The sequence below is a fragment of the Hypanus sabinus genome, chromosome 3 (genome assembly GCF_030144855.1).
Source record: "Hypanus sabinus isolate sHypSab1 chromosome 3, sHypSab1.hap1, whole genome shotgun sequence".
Classification (NCBI taxonomy): Eukaryota; Metazoa; Chordata; class Chondrichthyes; order Myliobatiformes; family Dasyatidae; genus Hypanus; species Hypanus sabinus.
Window position 1 is genome coordinate 178704810 of NC_082708.1, and position 19128 is coordinate 178723937.

General features: G+C 39.6%; 1 protein-coding gene across 5 annotated transcripts in view; it reads right to left on the minus strand.

The window, feature by feature from the left end:
- atrn (attractin) overlaps positions 1 to 19128 on the minus strand; it is a 398356-nt gene that overhangs the window by 118503 nt on the left and 260725 nt on the right. For 3 of the 5 annotated variants that reach the window (XM_059965719.1, XM_059965723.1, XM_059965720.1), the window contains exon 25: positions 4029 to 4090. In XM_059965719.1, the coding sequence (XP_059821702.1) occupies positions 4029 to 4090 (62 nt within the window). Of the gene's footprint in view, positions 1 to 2123; positions 3625 to 4028; positions 4091 to 19128 lie in introns of those variants that run through there. The other 2 variants (XM_059965721.1, XM_059965722.1) reach the window with 2 other exon arrangements.

The following is a 19128-nucleotide window of genomic DNA, read 5'->3' on the forward strand; positions in this document are numbered from 1 at the left end:
GACTCTTCACTAATACAGCCTTCCCCCACCTTCATCATTGCTGTGATGTATCATTATCTTCCACCAGCTCCACTACAGAGGTCATAGTTTTTGGAAACTCCTTGACTTTTTCTTCATGGGTGACCCTACCAGTAGCTAAGCACCAAATTATGTTGCTCTCCAGATCTCATGAATTCATGAGCCTCTCCACTGTGATATCGTGATAATCCTTGGAGAAATTACAGCCCAGTCCATCATAAGTAAAATCCTCCCACCATTGAGCACATTTACATGGAGTGCTGCCAGAAAAAAACATCTAGCCCAAAACGTTGAGTGTTTATTCATTCCTACAGATGCTGCCTGACATGCTGAGTTCCTCCAGCATTTTGCGTGTGTTGCTATCCATCATCAAAGACCCTCACAATCCGGCCATACTGAGAACATGAGTTATAAAGAGACCTTGAAAGTGAGTCTGTAGGCTGTGGAATGAGTTCAGTGTTGTGGTGAGTGTGGTGAATGAAATTATCCATACTGATTCAGGAGTCTGATGATTGTAGGGTAATAGCTGTTCCTGAACCTGGTGGTGTGGAACCTAAGACTTTTGTAACTCCTGCTCGATTATAGTAACGAGAAAAGAGTATGGCTAGATTGTGGAAGGTCTTTATTTTCCTGTAAATGCCTGCAAGAAAATGAATATCAAAGTAGTATATGGTAACATACATGTCCTTTGACAATAAATTTTACTTTGTCTACTTTGACTTTGAATTTGTCTCATTAACAAATTCCTATAACACCCACAAACTGCAACAGCTTAAACACTTTCAGGTTATCTTTATCTATCATTTGGCCTTGCTGTTCTTCAAATGGCAAATCTTCTCAAGCAATCTTCAGCACATTAGCCTATTTCTTCTTGCACATATCAACAAGAGTTTACCCTGACCCACGAATGCTTTCACATATTAAAATATTTCACTACCCTATTGTTTGAATAGGTCACAATAACTTTGTCACACATACAATGCTGAGGAACTCAGCAGGTCTGGCAGCATACGTGGAGAGGAATAAACTCTCAACTTTTCAGGCGGAAAGCTTTCATCCAGACTGGAAAGGAAGGCGGAAGAAGCCATAATGTGGGGGACAGTAAGAAATATAAGCTGGCAGGTCGTAGGTGAAGCCAGGTGAGGGGGATGGTAGGTGAGTGCGGTCGGGGGTGAAGTGAGAAGCTGGGAGGTAATGGGTGGAAAAGTTAAAAGGTGGAAGAAGAAATCTGATAGGAAAAGAGAGTGGATAATGGGAGAAAAGGTAAGAGGAGGGACTCCAGAGGGAGGCATTAGGCAGATGAAAGGAAGAGAAGGGATAAGAGGAATTTAACTTAATTTTATACATACATGTAAACAGAACTTTTATGATAATGATTACTCTGCATGGTGAAGAGCTACTTATAACAAGTTGCACTAAAAAGGTAGAGAGAATAGTTGTGTAATTGTTTAGTAAGCTCTTGTTGAATCACCAGTATACAAACTTTTGAGTAATTCATATTAAAATATATTAAGCAGAATTAGTATATTTTAAATAAGCTGCTTCTGCAGCACTTCACAGAGCTCCATTGTATATGACTGGGACTCTCACTGTGATCTATCTAAGAAAGATCTTCTTCGTCGTAAGCGCATCAGCCCTACTGGGGCACAGGCTGCTGACAACAGCTCACCAGAATCCTCTTTCCTGGGCCAGTCTTTCAAATTGTCTCCAGTGTACCCTATCTTCTTGGTGCTCCTCCTCTCTCAGGGTTGAGTCTTTGGAGCTTCTGTTGGCATTTCTGTAGCTCTTGGTTTCTACAGGATGTGGTTGCTAGCCTCATACTTCATCCCCCTACTTTTGCATCCAGGCTTCGGACCGACCATGGCAGAATTTCTATGAAAAACACCAATTCCTATAGACATTTCTTCCCAAATATCTGATATAAACTATGGAGCAGAAGTTAGAGTTTTTCAAACAGGACACTATAAAATAAAAAGCTTTGCAAACTGGTGCAGGGATGAGGGTGCCAGGAAGAGGTGAGGGACTGCAAGCCAACCAGGCAGCATAACTTTAAGCTTGTGAGTAGGTGGCATAATTAAAAAAAACATTATTTTATTTAATTGTGATATCCTGGCTTAAGACAATGCTTTATTTTATTAATAGTTATGTTGTTGCATATTTCGTTTACAGAAACTTTTCTCAAAATGCAATGAGTTCCCTTAATTACATTATAGAATTGAAAATTTTAGTTTTGCTGTAATAAAAATTCAGTAGATTGACAAGTTAGGCTTGTTGAATTAGCAATAGAGGCTGTCTTGGGAATATTCTAGAGAGAGAAAGAGTGGGAAAAATGGTGGGCACCATTTTCTAGAGAGTGAGCATGTGATCGAAGGAGGAGAAAGAAAGAAATTGGAAAATGGAAACAGACAATGAACTTAGTAGAAGAACTTGGTGAAATGCTCACAGAACTCATTTGGAAGGACAGATACTGCTGTCGGAAAATCCTCATGCAAACCATGGTCTCACAGAGAATGCAGATTCTTTTAGCTAGCTGGTTAGCACATGGAGAAAGTTTGGAGGAAGTCTGACACCTTCTCCTTGGACATTGCATGAATATTTTTCTTTCCTGGGACATGTTCTTCAGCTCAAAATTGCTTCAGTATTGTGAGCAAACAAAGCGAAGCAAACTGAATTAATTACGTAACAATGAGCTTCAGCAATTACCTGCATTTTTTATTTATATATGTAGATAACATTTATCATATATAATATGATGAGCCCTTTATTTTATTTAGTATAATAGAGTATTACTGTGTTTGTACTGTTTAGAATAGTTCAATTTCAATTTAATTTATTTAAATTTATACTGCTTTCTGGGGAACAGTAAATTTGTTGAGGGTGTTCATGGGTGTGTCAGTATTCATACAAGTAGCAGTCCTACTTACCCTTAAAGGGCCATTCAAGCTTCTATGTTTGTGTAAGTTATGCTGTTATTCCTCTCTGTGCCTTGTGGCACATCGGGCGGCAACTTTTTTTTTTGGCATATTGTCTACTTTTCACAAGGTTGAGTTGCCAGCTCGACGCTCAACCCAGCACAGATGTAAAGCATGCAAGAAACTGGCTGCACTCCAAGCCCGGACCACTCACCTCCAAGTCCGGTGCAGATGCCACTACATCACCAGCTGGCTGTATTTGTGTTTACTTGAATCACATTTACCCTAGACGTGTTTATATATTGGAAATGGCCTTTTCATAATTTTTCCAATGCATTGTCAAGTTATGTTCCTGTTAGCTTGCCTTCACAGTAATAGCTAACTTGTTAGAAGCCTACGATGAGAGGGTTACATAACATTTTTAATCAGTGCGGAGAATTTGTGATGAAGTAACTACTGGATAACACAATGTGCAGCATAAGAAATAAACAAAATACAGGCTACATTTATTCTTGTACATTATTGTTGTACAATATTATTACACATTGTACAGCAAGAGTATAGAATCCCAACGCAGGGCCTTGGCCTGAAACGTCAACTCTTCATTCCTTTCCGTAGATGCTGTCTGACCTGCTGAATTCCACCAGAATTCGGTGTCTGTTACAGGCTACATCAGTTAGCCACAAATTTCTGCCTTCAGAAGACAATACATAACATTAACAATATTAAAAGACCTGTATTGCGCAAACTTAAATTATTGCTTTTAGTGTGGCTGATCATAATGTTCTGTTTGTAGTAGTCATTCATGATTGAAGCATCTTGGTTAAAGGAAAATCACAATGACGCACATAGGAGTGGCCAGAATTCGTTGTTGTACTTTTGTAATGTAATGGTACAACAGACTTAATGTTTCATAAATAACAATGCTGCCACTGGTGCAACAATTTCATTATGGTGTTATCTTTTGGCAACTCCCAAGTTATCAGATGAATCCTTACACTGTTGTTAAAAGGGCAGACATTGCTAATGAAATATAAGCTCATTATAAAAAGTTTTTTTAAATCAGCAATATTGTTTGCTCAATTCAAGTATACTAACCTGAAAAATGTGACAAAGAACTGCACAAGGTCCATGAAGTTGTTATGCTGAGAAAAGGCGATCTATGAAGAAAAAAGGGCATGTATTAAATTTTAAATGCTATTAAAAGAAGTTAATATAACAGGACCATAAAGACAGTCATAGACACTGCATGGATCTGCCACTACTGAGCTCACAAAGACCAACAACAACCAATTATGATACTAAATTCCTTCTTTATTCTCCCCACACTGTCATCAAATCCTTTTAGATTCTACACAATGGGGGTGAAGTATAGTGGATCAATTAACCTACCAAACTGCCAGTCTTTGGAATGTGGGAAGAAACCAGAGCATTCAGAGGAATCCCACGCAATCACAGGACAGTCAGGAAACCGCACGCACTCAGCAACTGGGGTCAGAACTGAACCCAGTTTCTAGTGCTGCGAAGCAAAAATATCATTCACTGCACCATATCACATTTCATGATGCTGAATATGATTTTTAAAAAACCATTAAAATAAATTAGGCAGATAATAGCATTCAATGTACTTCAACTGAGTAACAACAGACACCATCATAACAAATTCAGTCTTCATACAAGATTAGGCCATTTCCATTCCACTGAGCTGAGATGGAAGGGGACCTGTTGATGGAAGTTCAGTGAAACTGTTTTATTAAAAGAAAAGGGTACTGAACAAATATTTAGGAACAGCTAAATTTTTAAGATCAGCTTCAGAAGACATCTTAACTTGCCTCAAAGTGAAATTTTTTTAAAAGTCTGGCATACTTAAAGTTCCTAAAATATGGACAGAGTTCAATTACATCCTAAAGGGATGTGCTGCATATCTAATGTGCAACTTGGACCATATTATTATTAAAAATTAGCTTTTTTGTCACATGTACATCAAAACATTAGTGAAATGTGTTGTTTGCAACCAATCAAATCAGCAAGGATGGCTAAGCAGCCCGCAAGTGTCACCACATTTTCCACACCAGCACAGCATGCCCACAGCTCAATAATCACATCTTTGGAGTGCGGACGGAAATCAGAGCACCCAGAGGAAACCCACACAGTCTCGGGGAGAATGTACAAACTCTTTACAGACAGTGACAGAAATTGATGTAAATCGTCACGGTAACTGCTAGGCTACTATACCACCCATTAGTTTGATAGCACAATGAATGCAAAGTAAGGGATGTCTTAACTGTAATTAATGCAATATATTATGTATAAAGTATATTTTGCAGAAAAATATTCCAAGACTTTGTTTAATGGATTTAATTTTTTATTTAGAAAATTTTCATCTTTAGATATAGTCTGAGGAACCCTATAGCTATCCTTTAACCTTTTAAAATACTTACATCAGGACTGTTTATGTTGTATATCATGCAACACATAGGACTTTGACAGGTTAATCTTCTGCAGTTCTAAGTAACTTTACTTTGACCTGTGCTCCAAGAGGTTATTCCACCTATCTGCAACTGATTTAGAATTCCCCAGCCACCAACTCTTCAATCACACTTGCAGCCTTTCCTTCTAAAAATATCTCTTTGCTCAAACAGGTAGAATGATCATCTTTGAAGCAAACAAATTAAAATGTTATTGTTTACGGTTGCTGCTGATTAGATGCACAAAGTGATGTACAATTATTAAGAAAATTTAAATCACATTATTACGGTTGAAAAAGCAGTTTCAGTACACAAATACATCCAAGACATAGCAATTAATGAATTTTAAAAAAACCCACCCATTTCTAATTACCATGAATGGAATAAACAGATGAGTACAATATGCTTAATACAGTGGAAAATAGGTAAGCATGGCATTTAAATGAGGAAAAAGCTCCATTGCTTTAAAGTAAACTAACCAACTGTAAAATGGATTAGAAGTTTTACCTCTGCAACATCCTTGCACAGCTTTATACTAAAATGACTTTAACTACTTTTTTCCACTACTGAAGAGTACAATCCTCCATTTGATTTATAAAAATTTTAGTAACAGCACAAGTTCCTAATTGGCAATCAACGTAAACACAAGAGATTCTGGAAATCTAGAGCAACACACATAAAATGCTGGAGGATCTCAGCAGATCAGGAGAGGAATAAAGAGTCAATATTTCGGGCTGAAACCCTGCATCTGATGAAAGTCTGATGAAGACATTTGGCCCGAAACATTGTTTTTTTTTATTCCTATCCACAGATTTTGCCAGATCTGCTCAGTTCCTCCAGCATTTTGTGTGTTATTCCTAATTACCAATCAATGACCAACTCACACCCAGGACAGCAGGAAGATTAAGAAAAACACTTTGCAACAATATACTTTGCAGTAGAAACCCTTATCAAATCTTAATACATTGCAAAAACAGGCTGCAAAAATTAATCAGTCTTATTAGGAAAAAATACTGGACCAAGGTAATGGCTAGACAAATCAACAACAATTACAATTTTCTTTTCAGGAAGCTCAATACTTTCTCAGCTCGCCAGTTTCCTTTCCTAGATAAATCTTATCCTAGAGCACAAAAATAACTACTTCACAATGTGTTGTAAAATGTACAAACTAGAAATCTAGTGCTATTTTTCCAAAACAATAAATTAGAACAAGAAAAACCCATTCAGTCCATCATGCCTGCCTAACATTCAATTAGGGTAGTAAGATTTTATACCTTAATTCAATTTTAACTGACTTCATTCTTCAATTAATACTTTTCCTACAGTACTTTTACTGCTTGTAAAACTTGCACCGTCTCTGTTAGATGCACTTAGTGAGAAACAGTGTTCATTGGAGAGGAATAAAAAGTCAATATTTCAGATCGTCATTGGAACTTCACCCAAAATGTCAATTATTTCTTCAACAGATGCTGCCTGACCTACTGAATTCCTCCAGTATTTTGTGTGTGTTACCTCCAGTATCTACAAAATCCCCTGTATTTAGGGTGAGGCTTCCTTTGTCCACCAGTCTTTACCTGAAAGTGTGCTTCTTGGTTTTACTTCCCAATGGACAGAGACATGGGAAGGAATTCAGAGACCACCAGGCAGTGCTCCTTCGCTCTGCATGGAGAAGCTGAATCATGAGTACGAAAAGTCATACAGTGCTGGACTGAAGAAACAGATGAGCTTCTAAGTAACTGCTTTGATGAGCATGTCATCACCATCATGGGCGTTATCAACACGTGTGTTAAGGACTGTGTACTAAAGAGGACAATTTGAGTGCTCCCATACCAGAAACCATGGATGAATCAGGCCATGCTTATCTGAGTCAATAGAGCCTCGGAGTTGGGGATGCTGGCTAGTAGGGAAACAGTGAACAAATTGCTGACTTGGGTGCTGTGTGTGTGGAGTTTGTCAGATCTGCCTGTGACAATATGCTTCGGTTTCTTCCCACATCCTAAGGACCTGTGTGCTCGTAATTTAATTGGTCACTGTAAAGAGATAAAAATTTAACTTGGAGGGAGTTGGCTGTTGACAATACAGGAATAATTAGGACGAAGCAATTAATAATTTACATATAATTAGGAATAATGGGTGGTTGATGGTCAGTGCAGACTTGTGGCAGTAGAGTATGTTTCTGTGCTGCATATTTCTATATCTATGATTACTGCCATTAATTTACTTATCTTGACATAGCATTTGGAAGAATTGCACAGACAGGTTTGGTGGTACTTTTCTTAGACCACTAAGACAATGGAGAAGGTTTTGGTTGTTCAAAGAATACAGGGGAGTGAGGCTATTTGTTCAAAGAAAACAGGAGTGATGCATCTCTGCTGCTTCCTAAATCATGAGCTTGGCACTGGGTCAGAGGTATTGATCTGCAACAGTTCTTCTCAAACAGCTAAAGACTCTCTAATGGAGACCATGGTAAATTCTGTCAATAACATCTACCTTGAAGAGTACAAGTTTTATTAATTGATGATGATTCAAACCCAGTAGGCAGGATGGTCCAGGTTCAGGGTGTCGAAGTGTTTTGTCAGTAGCATATAGATCCTCTAACCACAACCACACAACAGGACTGAAAGGAATAAAGAATGGGGCCTTGTCAGACAACCTATGAGTTGATAGAGTATATTAAATATTTTCTTAAAACAGCAGATTCTCAAGCAACCAGCTATGAAGGCTCTGTTTTGTGTAATGAGATTACATTAATGAATAAGCTCCTTTATGAAGGCACCTCTGGGTAGCAGCCATCATGATACAATCAGTTTGAGGGAGAGAATATTAATTTTAAAATGTTATTTCAAACAAATAGAAGCACAAAAGCAGAATAATCTATAGTAAACTGGCATGTTAGGTGAAGGTATAAGACAAACAGGATGCAGCAAATGAGATCTTTCTGAATATACAGAATAGAAACATTCCAGCAAGAAAGAAATATTTAAAAACTATACCCTTCATTAGTGCTTAATTAAGTAATCTTAAATATAGCAACAAAAAAGAAAAAAAAGTAGAAGTGCATAAAGGTAGGTGACAGAAGACTAATAAAATATTTTTTTAAATAAACTAAAAGATGATTTTTAAAACAATGCTGAAGCTTATTAGAAATTTAAAACTATTAAGAGTTTTAAAAATATTGAGAAAAGTTGACAAAGACAGCAAACACGAGAAAATCTGCAGATGCCGGGAATCCAAAGCAATACACTCAAAATGCTGGAGGAACTCAGCAGGCCAGACAGCATCTATGGAGGGGAATAAAGAGTTGACAGGAAGATGAATTTGATCATCTGTCTACCCTAGAATTTATGAATCTATAGATGAACTCTGTAACTCAGCAAGTGGTGGGGGGGGGGGGGTGATATAAGTATCTATTAGTAATAGTGGACATGTTTTCTAAATGGATAGAGACCTTTCTCACATGAAAAAATGATGCTAGGACAGTAGTTAAATTACTCATGAAGGAGATTATTCCCCAATTTGGAATTCCTTGTAACAGAGGAACAGAATTTACAGGGAAATTAACTAAAGCTTTGGGGCAAGCGCTGGGATTCTCCTGGAAGCGGCATGTGCCCTACCAACCACAATCATGGAAAGGATGAATGCGGTACTAAAAGACACTCTGGCCAAAATATGTCAAGAGGGGGGACTGACGTGGGCTAAGGCGATGCCTTGAGACTATGTACACCTTGAGAAATCATGTTCACAGGACCATCAAATTGCCCCCTTTTGAAATACTGATGGAAAGACCTATGCACACAGGTTCTAAAAGTTTGGTAAGTGCCCAAACAGTACTGATATGGACTTTTGAGAAAACCCTTGAAATGATAAAAGCTCTAGGTGAAGCAATTAGAATGAATCAAGGAAAAGTGACCACAGCCCTACCCAAACCTGGAGAGGGAAATATACATCCATCTAAACCAGGTGATCATGTATATATTAAATCACTGGAAAAAGACCCTCTCTCCAAGGTGGAAGGGGCCCTATCAAGTGTTGCTAACTACCCATACAGTGGTCAAGGTACAAGGCAAAGCCAAGTGGGTGCATAGAACCAAGTGTAAGCTGTATCATCCCTCTCTTCCTCAGTCCGACAGTGTACTGGAAAAGAAGGAAAATTGAAAAAGAAATGAAGGAAAATGAAGTGGCTAATGATACATGGAATTATCTGCCTTACTACTTTATTGTCTAGATTTGCCTGCACTTACAATACTTATTTAAGCCTAGCTTATGAATATGCCACTCAAGGTAATATGTCAAGTTGCTGGGTGTGTACAGTGATTCGTACACAAGTTGGGGGGGGGGGGGGGTATGATTCTACGGCCAAAACCCTTCAACAAAAAGGAACGGGAATGTTTCCAGGATGTAATCAAGGCCTTAGCTACATACTACTGACTAGGTGAAGGGAAAGAATGCAATAATAAAGCAAGCAGACAAAATACAAGTTAACTAATCCAAATGGCTATCCATTTCTGGGAGTAATTACTTCAAGGGATGGTACATGCCCAAGTATAATTTAACAAACCACAATGTACCGAGTTTTCATGTGGCTACCCTGACAGCTGAAAAGTGCTGGTGTCAGACAGATAAGGTGGGTCGATTCATGGGAATGAATAGGCGTAGAGAGAAATCTAGTATATGCTGGGGTGACCAGAGTACTCCTGAAAGATCTCCACAGTTACTAAATGGCACATATTGGATATGTAGGAATCAAACTCGCTTCTGGCTACCTTTTAACTGGACACCCTGGATCTGTGGTGCCTGAGGTACATTACTCTCATGAACTAACCTCACTTACACTCTCGCAAATGGGCAATTACAAACACAGAAAGATTCTGGATGACAGCTTTCCCTTATTATGGGATAAGCAAAGCAGCATGGGAACTGATTCATATGGACTCAGCTCTCAAGAAATTAGCTAATGACACTACCTCAGCCTTAGAAGATACACAAAGGCAGATCCTGAGGTAATAGCCATTCGAACTGTGGCATTGCAAATTTCCTTAGGTTTTATCTTAAATGAGAAAAGTGTGCCGTTATGGGGCAGGAATGTTGAACCTATATTCCTGATGAGTCTGATAACATAACCCACTGAGGCAACCATATCCAGAAAAGTGTAAAACAGATATGCAAGATTGAAGAAGAATTCCATAACTACAACCCTCCTGGGAGATGGGAGTCCTTTGAGAACATCTTTGGTGGTTGGTGGGAACACTGGTACATTGTGGAATTATTAATGCTATAATAATGGCATGTTCTGGCTACCTGATTTATCTGTGCAACCTTACCCCTTCCACCCCTTTTCTATGTATGTAGCTTTGAGTTAAGGCCAACATGTACAACAAAGAACACAATGAAAAAGAATGTTTAAAGATGCAACCGCTATCCCCGAAGTGCCAGACCCCTTTTGAAGACACCAACCTATGGAGTGGATCTTACGATCAAAAAGGAGGGAATTGTGGAAGAAAATTCTGAATAAAGGGTTAAAATATCGTAGTTGTTAACACTCTGTCCCTTCCTTTAATTAGCAATATTCCTAGTGCTGGTGTTAGTGCGTGACACAGCTGCATGAACAAGATGAAGCCAGTGAAGGTCATAAATTGTAGGGAGGACCTTGTGGGCTGTCAAGTTTCTGACAATAAAAAAAGTATCCTGGTTTTTCCTTCACCTGTCAGGTACTAATATAGAAAACAAATTATACTTTTGTATTTAATGACTTACTGGATCTAAGGATTTAATGAACCTTCTATATATCACAAATAATGAGTCACTATTCGGCCTGGGTTCTCACCATGCTTGCAATAATCTATTACTGTTTCAAATATGTTTAACAACCTACCTATCTGTGTTTTGGGCAGACAAGAGACTGTCTCTCGCATTTTTTGTGGGAATTGATAAGACACACATGATTGATTTTTTTTTTAACTTTGACTGATGTAATTGACTTTCTGTGTGCATGTATAAAAAAAGGCTATGACTATTGTTCTTTGGAAAACTTGAACATTGCACTGTTAGTGAGTCATTCTTCCCTTATTCATGAATAAAGATATTCTCCAGTCACTTTGAAGTCCATGTCCAATTTACTTGTGACCAAATTTAATTGAATCACCTTAGCAAATTAATTTCCCCAAACAGAAAGTGAGTGTGAACAAAAATGCAACTCTTAAACGGAAATTGGCCTGGCTGAACTTGTAGATAATGCAACAAAGGACAAAGAGCATGTCAGGCAGACAAAAATAAAGGGACTGCACAGAGAAGAGAAAAAGTCAAGTTGCAGTTTAAAAAAGAGCACTAAGCATGCTGAAGATGAAAGATCTGCTAATGATGAGAATGACACAGGACTGGGTAGCCTTGAGATTTACAATGTGAAACATGAGATAAGCATACACGAGGAAATCTGCAAATTCTGGAAATTCAAGCAAATTCAAGAAATTCAGGCCAGGCAGCATCTATAGGAAGAAGCACCGTCAACGTTTCGGGCTGAGACCCTTCGTCAGGACTCAGATTAGATAAGCATTATGGCTTACCCCAGAAGTAAACAGCAAATTAATTAAAAGGGAATTGGATATTGGCTCCACTGTTCCAGTCATTCCAAAAAATGAATTTGAACAGTATTTCAAAGAAACTAAACTGAAGGCTGCAGATATCCAACTAAGAATTTATACTGCAGAAAAGCTAACTCCTGTGAGAATGACATCTGTAACAGTGAAATACAACCACCAACAAGCCACTTTGAGTTTGTATGTGGTAAAAGCAAGAGGACCAGCATTGTAGGAGCGTGATAGGCTGAGACAATTACAACTTGATTAGAGATCCATCACCAATTGCTTGACACACCCCTTGTGAGAGTCACCTTAAAGTGAATTAAGAAAGGTACTTGATGATGCCAAGGCAGTCTGCAAAGATGGCATTGAAAAACTCAAATATATCAAGGGCAAACAGATGTTGGTGATAACCTCTGTGCTTCTGGTTGGAAAGCATATTGGACCAAGGAAGATTCATGCTGCTAAGAAAAATCATGAAAATGATAAAAGCAATGGTCTGACAATAACCGTTTTTGTAGGTAACATATCTGAGAAAGCTTCTGATATGTTAATCAGGTAGTTACTTGCAAAATGTGGCTTGGTTTTAAGCTGGAAGAGAATTCAGAGTGCTTCATTAAGGTTGCAAACATTCAGCTTTTGTGAGTACAAAGACTAGAATCTATTCTGCAATCATTAAAGGTTATTGCATGAACTTCAACTGGGTACCAAAAAGCTGCTTGTAAAAGTAAATGTAAAGACCAAAGCCAAGCTGGCTGAATGGAAGGCCAAAATGAAAGGAGTCAATGGAGATATGAAAAAAGAGGAATCATCAGATGATGTTGTAGATGCGGAAACCAAGGGGAGAGATCAGATCATAAAGTGAGCAATAGAAGAATACTCCAGTGAACTAAATACACCTTTCTAAGATGAAGACACACAAACTTGATGAAAAAGGCAGAAGTGTCCAGAGCTGTCAAAATCACTTCCTGCAGTCTCAGAATCAACTCCAATAACCACCAAAGAATAGAGGACACCCCAGAAACTGAAATTGTTTTCATAGGCACAAGGATTATGCGACAAGCAGAGTGACCTCCCTTGTCAGGAAAGACATCATCCCACAAGAGTAAGAAATCCTCCACACTGGTTAACGCTTCAGGCCCGAATGAGATTACTTGAAATTTACTACGCTGTGGATGCCTGTATGTAGCAGTGAAATGTGTATATAGTTGAGATGCATTCTCGATTGAGATGGAGTTTTTAGGTAAGCAGGGAGAAGCATTGTATATGTAATATTTCAGTAAGGTTTGAGTAATCTTGCATATATGTATATATTGTTTGATTAAGCATTCTTGTTAGAATGCATTAAAGGTTTTACACACACACACAAATTGCATTTGTAATCACATGCCTCACTTGAAGCAAATACGAAGTTAGACTCACATTTAGGTCTCCCATGTCTTCCTTTGAATTAGTTTAATGTTTTGAAGTTATAAAACATAACAGTTAATATGTTGTTTTAATGTTTCATGGTCTCCTATGTTTAGGAGGTCTTGTTAAACTGGAAAATAGCAAGGAAGGAGGGGAAAAGCAAAAAAGTATATACACCAGAAAGCTGAACACTCAGAATTCAATTTAATCACACAAAGTTCCTTTTGCGAAAAATAAAAACAGGCATGACCAATGTAATAGAGTTCTTTGAAGAAGTCCCATTTGTATTGGTTAAGGAGCAGGACAGCTGGCCCTGGAGTCTGTAACACCCATTCAAGAAAATCAGAGAACTGATTTCCCCTCTGTTCCACTTTCCTGTCTATTCCTCACAGCCTCTGACTATCCTTAAGACCAAAAATATATTACAGGATTGACATATATTGCAATATTCAGTCATTCAATGTCATCTCTATGGGGTACAAAATCCCAAAGATTTGAAATCCTGAAAGAAGAAACTCCCACTTATTCTAAACAATATCCCCTTGACCTTAATTTTCCCAGGGAAAAAAATCTCAACATTTACTTTGCCAAACCCCTTCAGAATCTTCTATCTCAATAAAATTATTCATTTTCTTCAAGTTAAAAGTATGTGAAGAGCAAGAGGATAAGACGTGAGAGAATAGGACCAATCAAGTGTGACAGTGGAAAAGTACGTATGGAACCGGAGGAAATATCAGAGGTACTTAATGAATACTTTGCTTTAGTATTCACAACAGAAAAGGATCTTGGCAACTGTAGGGATAACTTGCAGTGGACTGAAAAGCTTGAGCATGTAGGTATTAAGGAAGAGGATGTGCTGGGGCTTTTGGAAAGTATCAAGTTGGACAAGTCACCGGAACTGGACAAGATGCACCCCAGGCTACTGTGGAAGGCGAGGAAGGAGATTGCTGAGCCTCTAGCAAAGATCTTTGCATCATCAATGAGGATGGGAGAGGCTCCGGAGGACTGGAGGGTTGCAGATGTGGTACCCTTATTCAAGGAAGGAAGTAAGGATAGCCCAGGAAATTATAGACCAGTGAGTCTTACTTCAGTGGTTGGTAGTTGATGGGGGAAGATCCTGATTTATGAACATTTGTAGAGGCGTGATAGGATTAGGAAGAGTCAGCATGGCTTTGTCAAAGGCAGGTTGTGCTTTACCAGCCTGATTGAATTTTTTGAGGATGTGACTAAGCACATTGATGAGGGTAGAGCCGTAGATGTAGTGTATATGGATTTCAGCAAGGCTTTTGATAAGGTACCCCATGCAAGGCTTATTGAAAAAGTAAGGAGGCATGGGATCCAAGGGCACATTGCTTTGTGGATCCAGAACTGGCTTGCCCACAGAAGGCAAAGAATGTTTGAAGACGGGTCATATTCTGCATGGAGGCCGGTGACCAGTGGCGTGCCTCAGAGATCTGTTCTGAGACCCCTATTCTTTGTGATTTTTATAAATGACCTGGATGAGGAAGTGAAGGGTTGGGTTAGTAAATTTGCTGATGACCCAAAGGTTCGGGGTGGTGTGGATAGTGTGGAGCGCTGTCAGAGGTTACAATGGGACACTGATAGCATGCAAAACTGGGCTGAAATGGCTAGCACGAGAGGACATAGTTTTAAGGTGCTTGGGAGTAGGTACAGAGAAGATGTCAGGGCTAAGTTTTTTTTTACGCAGAGAGTGGTGACTGCGTGGCGGCGGCAGCAGAGGCAGAAACGATAGGGTCTTTTAAGAGACTTCTGGATGGCTACATGGAGCTTAGAAAAATAAGAGGGCTATGGGTAAAGCCTAGATAGTTCTAAGGTCGGGACAGGTTCGGCACAGCTTTGTGGGCTGAAGGGCCTGTATTGTGAAGGTTTTCTCTGTTTCTATGATTGATTTCTTAACTTACTCTAATGAGAGATCAACAACCTGCAAGTGTAACTTTTTCCCTCTTCGCAGATATCTTACCACTAAGACTTTCTAACATTTACTGGTTTTATTTATTTATGATCACTTTGACCCCTTCCAACAAGCAGGATGTACCATAGGATTAGTACAAGGACCGTTAGGTTGAGAAACAGCTTCATCCCCAAAGCCATGAGACTATTGAATACCCTGTCACCATTCAGGTCTCATCACGCATAAGGCACCAGTAACATTATACCGTTTACTTTTAATTTGTGTCGTAAAAGTACCTTAAGCTAAATGTCAATTTTCTGCAGCATATTTCATTGATTGTTGATTATTTAGGGTAATATTACTTTATGTATTGTGTGTGAATTATACGAACTGTGTTACGCACCTGAGCCTGGAAGGACATTGTTTTGGCTGTATACATGTATACAACTGAAAGACAATAAACTTGAACTTGATTTAAAAGACTGGAAAGAATTTGAAAAACTGATTGAATATTGAGAGATTAGTTTTATTTGTTACATTTATATTGAAACATACAGTGAATGCATCATTTGCATCAACTGAAATCAGTGTAAGTTGTGCTGAGCAAGTGTCAGCATGCTTCTGGCACCAAAATAGTATGCCAACAACTCACTAACTCTAAACGTATGTCTTTGGAACATGGGAGGAAACCAGAGCACCTGGAGGAAGAATGCACGAATTCCTTCTGACAATGTGAATTGAACCCCAGTCTTACAGTTGGCACTGTAAAGCATTATGCAAATTATGTTACTATGCTGCTCTACATGACCAGAACTGCATGAAATACTCCAAGTATGTTCTTACCAACATCCTACACAGGTTTCCCCCACTAGATGAAGGTAGAGTGTTCCTATGAAATGATTCGTAAGCCGGAATGTCGTAAAGTGAAGACGCAATTACCATTTATTTATATGGGAAAAAATTGTGAGCGTTCGCACATCCAAAAAATAACCTACCAAATCATGCCAACTAACACATAAAACCTAAAATAACAGTAACATATAGTAAAAGCAGGAATGTTATGATAAATACACAGCCTATATAAAGCAGAAATACTTTTCTGCAATCATTGCAGTACAGTACTGTCCAACGGAACAAAAATCTCACGCATGCGCTCTTGGCAGAAATATTTGGCGCAAGCGCACTCGGCAGCACTCTCGGCCGAAGCACTCTCCAGTAACCTTTAAACTATGAAGCTGCCAAATGAAACTAAAGAAGAAATCATACTAAATAACACATAAAATATACAGCCTATATAAAGAAGAAATAATGTATGCACAGTGTAGTTTTACTTACTGGAATCGGGAAGACAGTGAGCACACTGATGATGGTGTGTTAGGCTGAGTCGTCAGAAGTTGGGGTGGTGGGACACTGGGGTGTCATCTCATCGTCGTCTGTTTCCATCAGGGCAGGCAAGTCACCTTCTTCTATGTCTGCCTGCCTTGATGTCGAAGGTCGAGTTTCGTATTCTGCTGTGGCTGATGTGGAAGACTTGAAAAACGACAGTATGCTTGACTGCTTAGCCTCGTGAATTTTCTATCGTACACTTCTTTGTAAGCACTCAAACCATCCTGCAAAGATGCCCTAAACCTACATACCCTTTCGAAATTAAAGTCATACTTTTCTGCAATCATTACAGCGTTGTCAATCGCAACGAAAATCTCACGCAATTGCTTCACATTCAGTTCCTGGAGGACTTCACTTTCGGGCCGTTCGCTACTGCGTTCAGTTTTGATTGTTATCCTTTCCTTTGCAATTGCATCAGTTCTTCATTTGTCAGTTCTTGGTCATGGGATGCCAAAACTTCTTTAATGTCATCTTCATCAACTTCCACAAACCCAGACTCCTTAGCCAAACTCACTATTGCCATATTTATTGTTGATGGTTCGAAGCCTTTAAAATTGTTCACTGCTTCAGGACATAGTTTCCTCCAAGTGCCATTTCTCATCGAGACTGTTAGTCTATCGAGAGCAACTCCAATGTTGGCGATTGCCAGTTTAATATTGTACTCTTTCCAGATCTCTCATAAAGATGCTTCGGAGTTCCTCTCTGTCAATGGTACTTACAATAAAACGCATCACATTTTGCGTATAATAAGCCTTAATTGTGACTATTAGGCCTTGGTCACACGGCTGCAGCAACAATGTTATATTCCGCGGTAAGAACACAACACGAATGTTACCACCATACTCAGTAATGCCAGGTGGATGAGCTGCACGATTATCGACAATCACAAGACAGTTATTATCAAGGTTATTTTCTCTACAGTATTTTTCAACAAAAGAACTAACGTATCCACTCGTACTCAGAAAAAAGCACTTGGGTATTCCAACCTCTTGAATGTGAACGGAACACAACGGGAAGTGTTTTCTTATCAACGCCTTTAAGTGCCCTCCGATTTTCCGAATGGTATAGTAGTAGAGGCTTAAGGACAGCATCACCAGTGGCATTAATAATAGGCATTAGGGTAAACCTGTCCTTCAATGCCTTGTGCCCATTAGCCTGCTTTTCTTCTATCAAAATAAATGTCTTGCTTGGCAATTTTTTCCAATATATTGCAGTTTCATCACAGTTAAACACTAGCTTATATGAATAACCACCTTCTGTAATTATTTTCTTCAGTCCTTCTGGGAACTTTTCGGCAGCTTCAGTATCAGCCGAAGCACTCTTTCCAGTAAACATTAATCTATGAAGCTGCCCTCGCATCAGAAACCAATCAAACCACCCATGACTGCCTTTAAATTCCATTTTCGCAACTCTTTCATCACCATCGTCCAGTGCTTTCTATTTCAGCTTATTAAAAAGACGGGGTGATGGGGTGTCAGGAAGAGGTAGTACCTCTGACGGAGAACACGTCGTACTCTTCGGAGTACTTCGTCCACATTGGTCCTCACCTGACTCTCAGCTCTCACCAGTGGTTTCTCGTAGCTGTTTGCATGCAACAGTGGCCACACCCCAGGCAACGGCTTCGAATGGCCAGCAAAACTTGGTGAGGGTAGCCGATGGGCCTCAAACCCTCGGTGGGTTAGGGCTTGTCTACCTACGCATGCGAAGACTCAATTCGGCGGACTACACGGAGGAGACCACCACTTGGCAGTCCAGCGAGTAGAAAGGCGGACCCAGCAAAGCGTTGTGGAGCGCAATCAGGACACAGTGAGACACGTAGGACACTGCTGGCCATCCACTGCATCCCGACTTATCTCCGGCCGTCTTGACTCCATCTTGCAACTGGATACAGATAAGTCGGGACGAGAGAGCGAGGCTGACGATTTGTGCAACTCTCCCTCACTTTAATCCAAGTCAAGCGCAAGTCACAACTCCAAACCCATTCTGCTAAAAAACTTCAAGTCCTTTGACGATGGGCAAGTGGCGAAGCAGCAGGTGTGGATACACCGGAAGCTGTCGTCACAAACCTGCACACAGGTGGCCCAGGGCATTGGGTCGTTCTCCGCTGGAATGAAGCAACAGTGGAGTTCGGCAGCCCCCTGGGTGTCTGAGCAGTCCTCTTTAGGAATCGCTCTGCTCGTCTCCATGGAGGAAGGAGCTAGAAAATGTGCCTCAAACATAGTCTGCTTCATCTTACCATAGCCAGCACACCACGGCTGGTGGGGATCCCACTCAGCAGTCGAACTACAAAGAAGACGAAAGTGAAGGTGCTCAATCTTAGCACGTGGAACATGCAAACTCTGCTTGACATCACCAAGGCTGTCAGACCAGAAAGAAGAACAGCACTGGTCGCCAAAGAACTAGCCCGTTATAATGTGGACATTGCAGCACGCAACGAAACACACCCA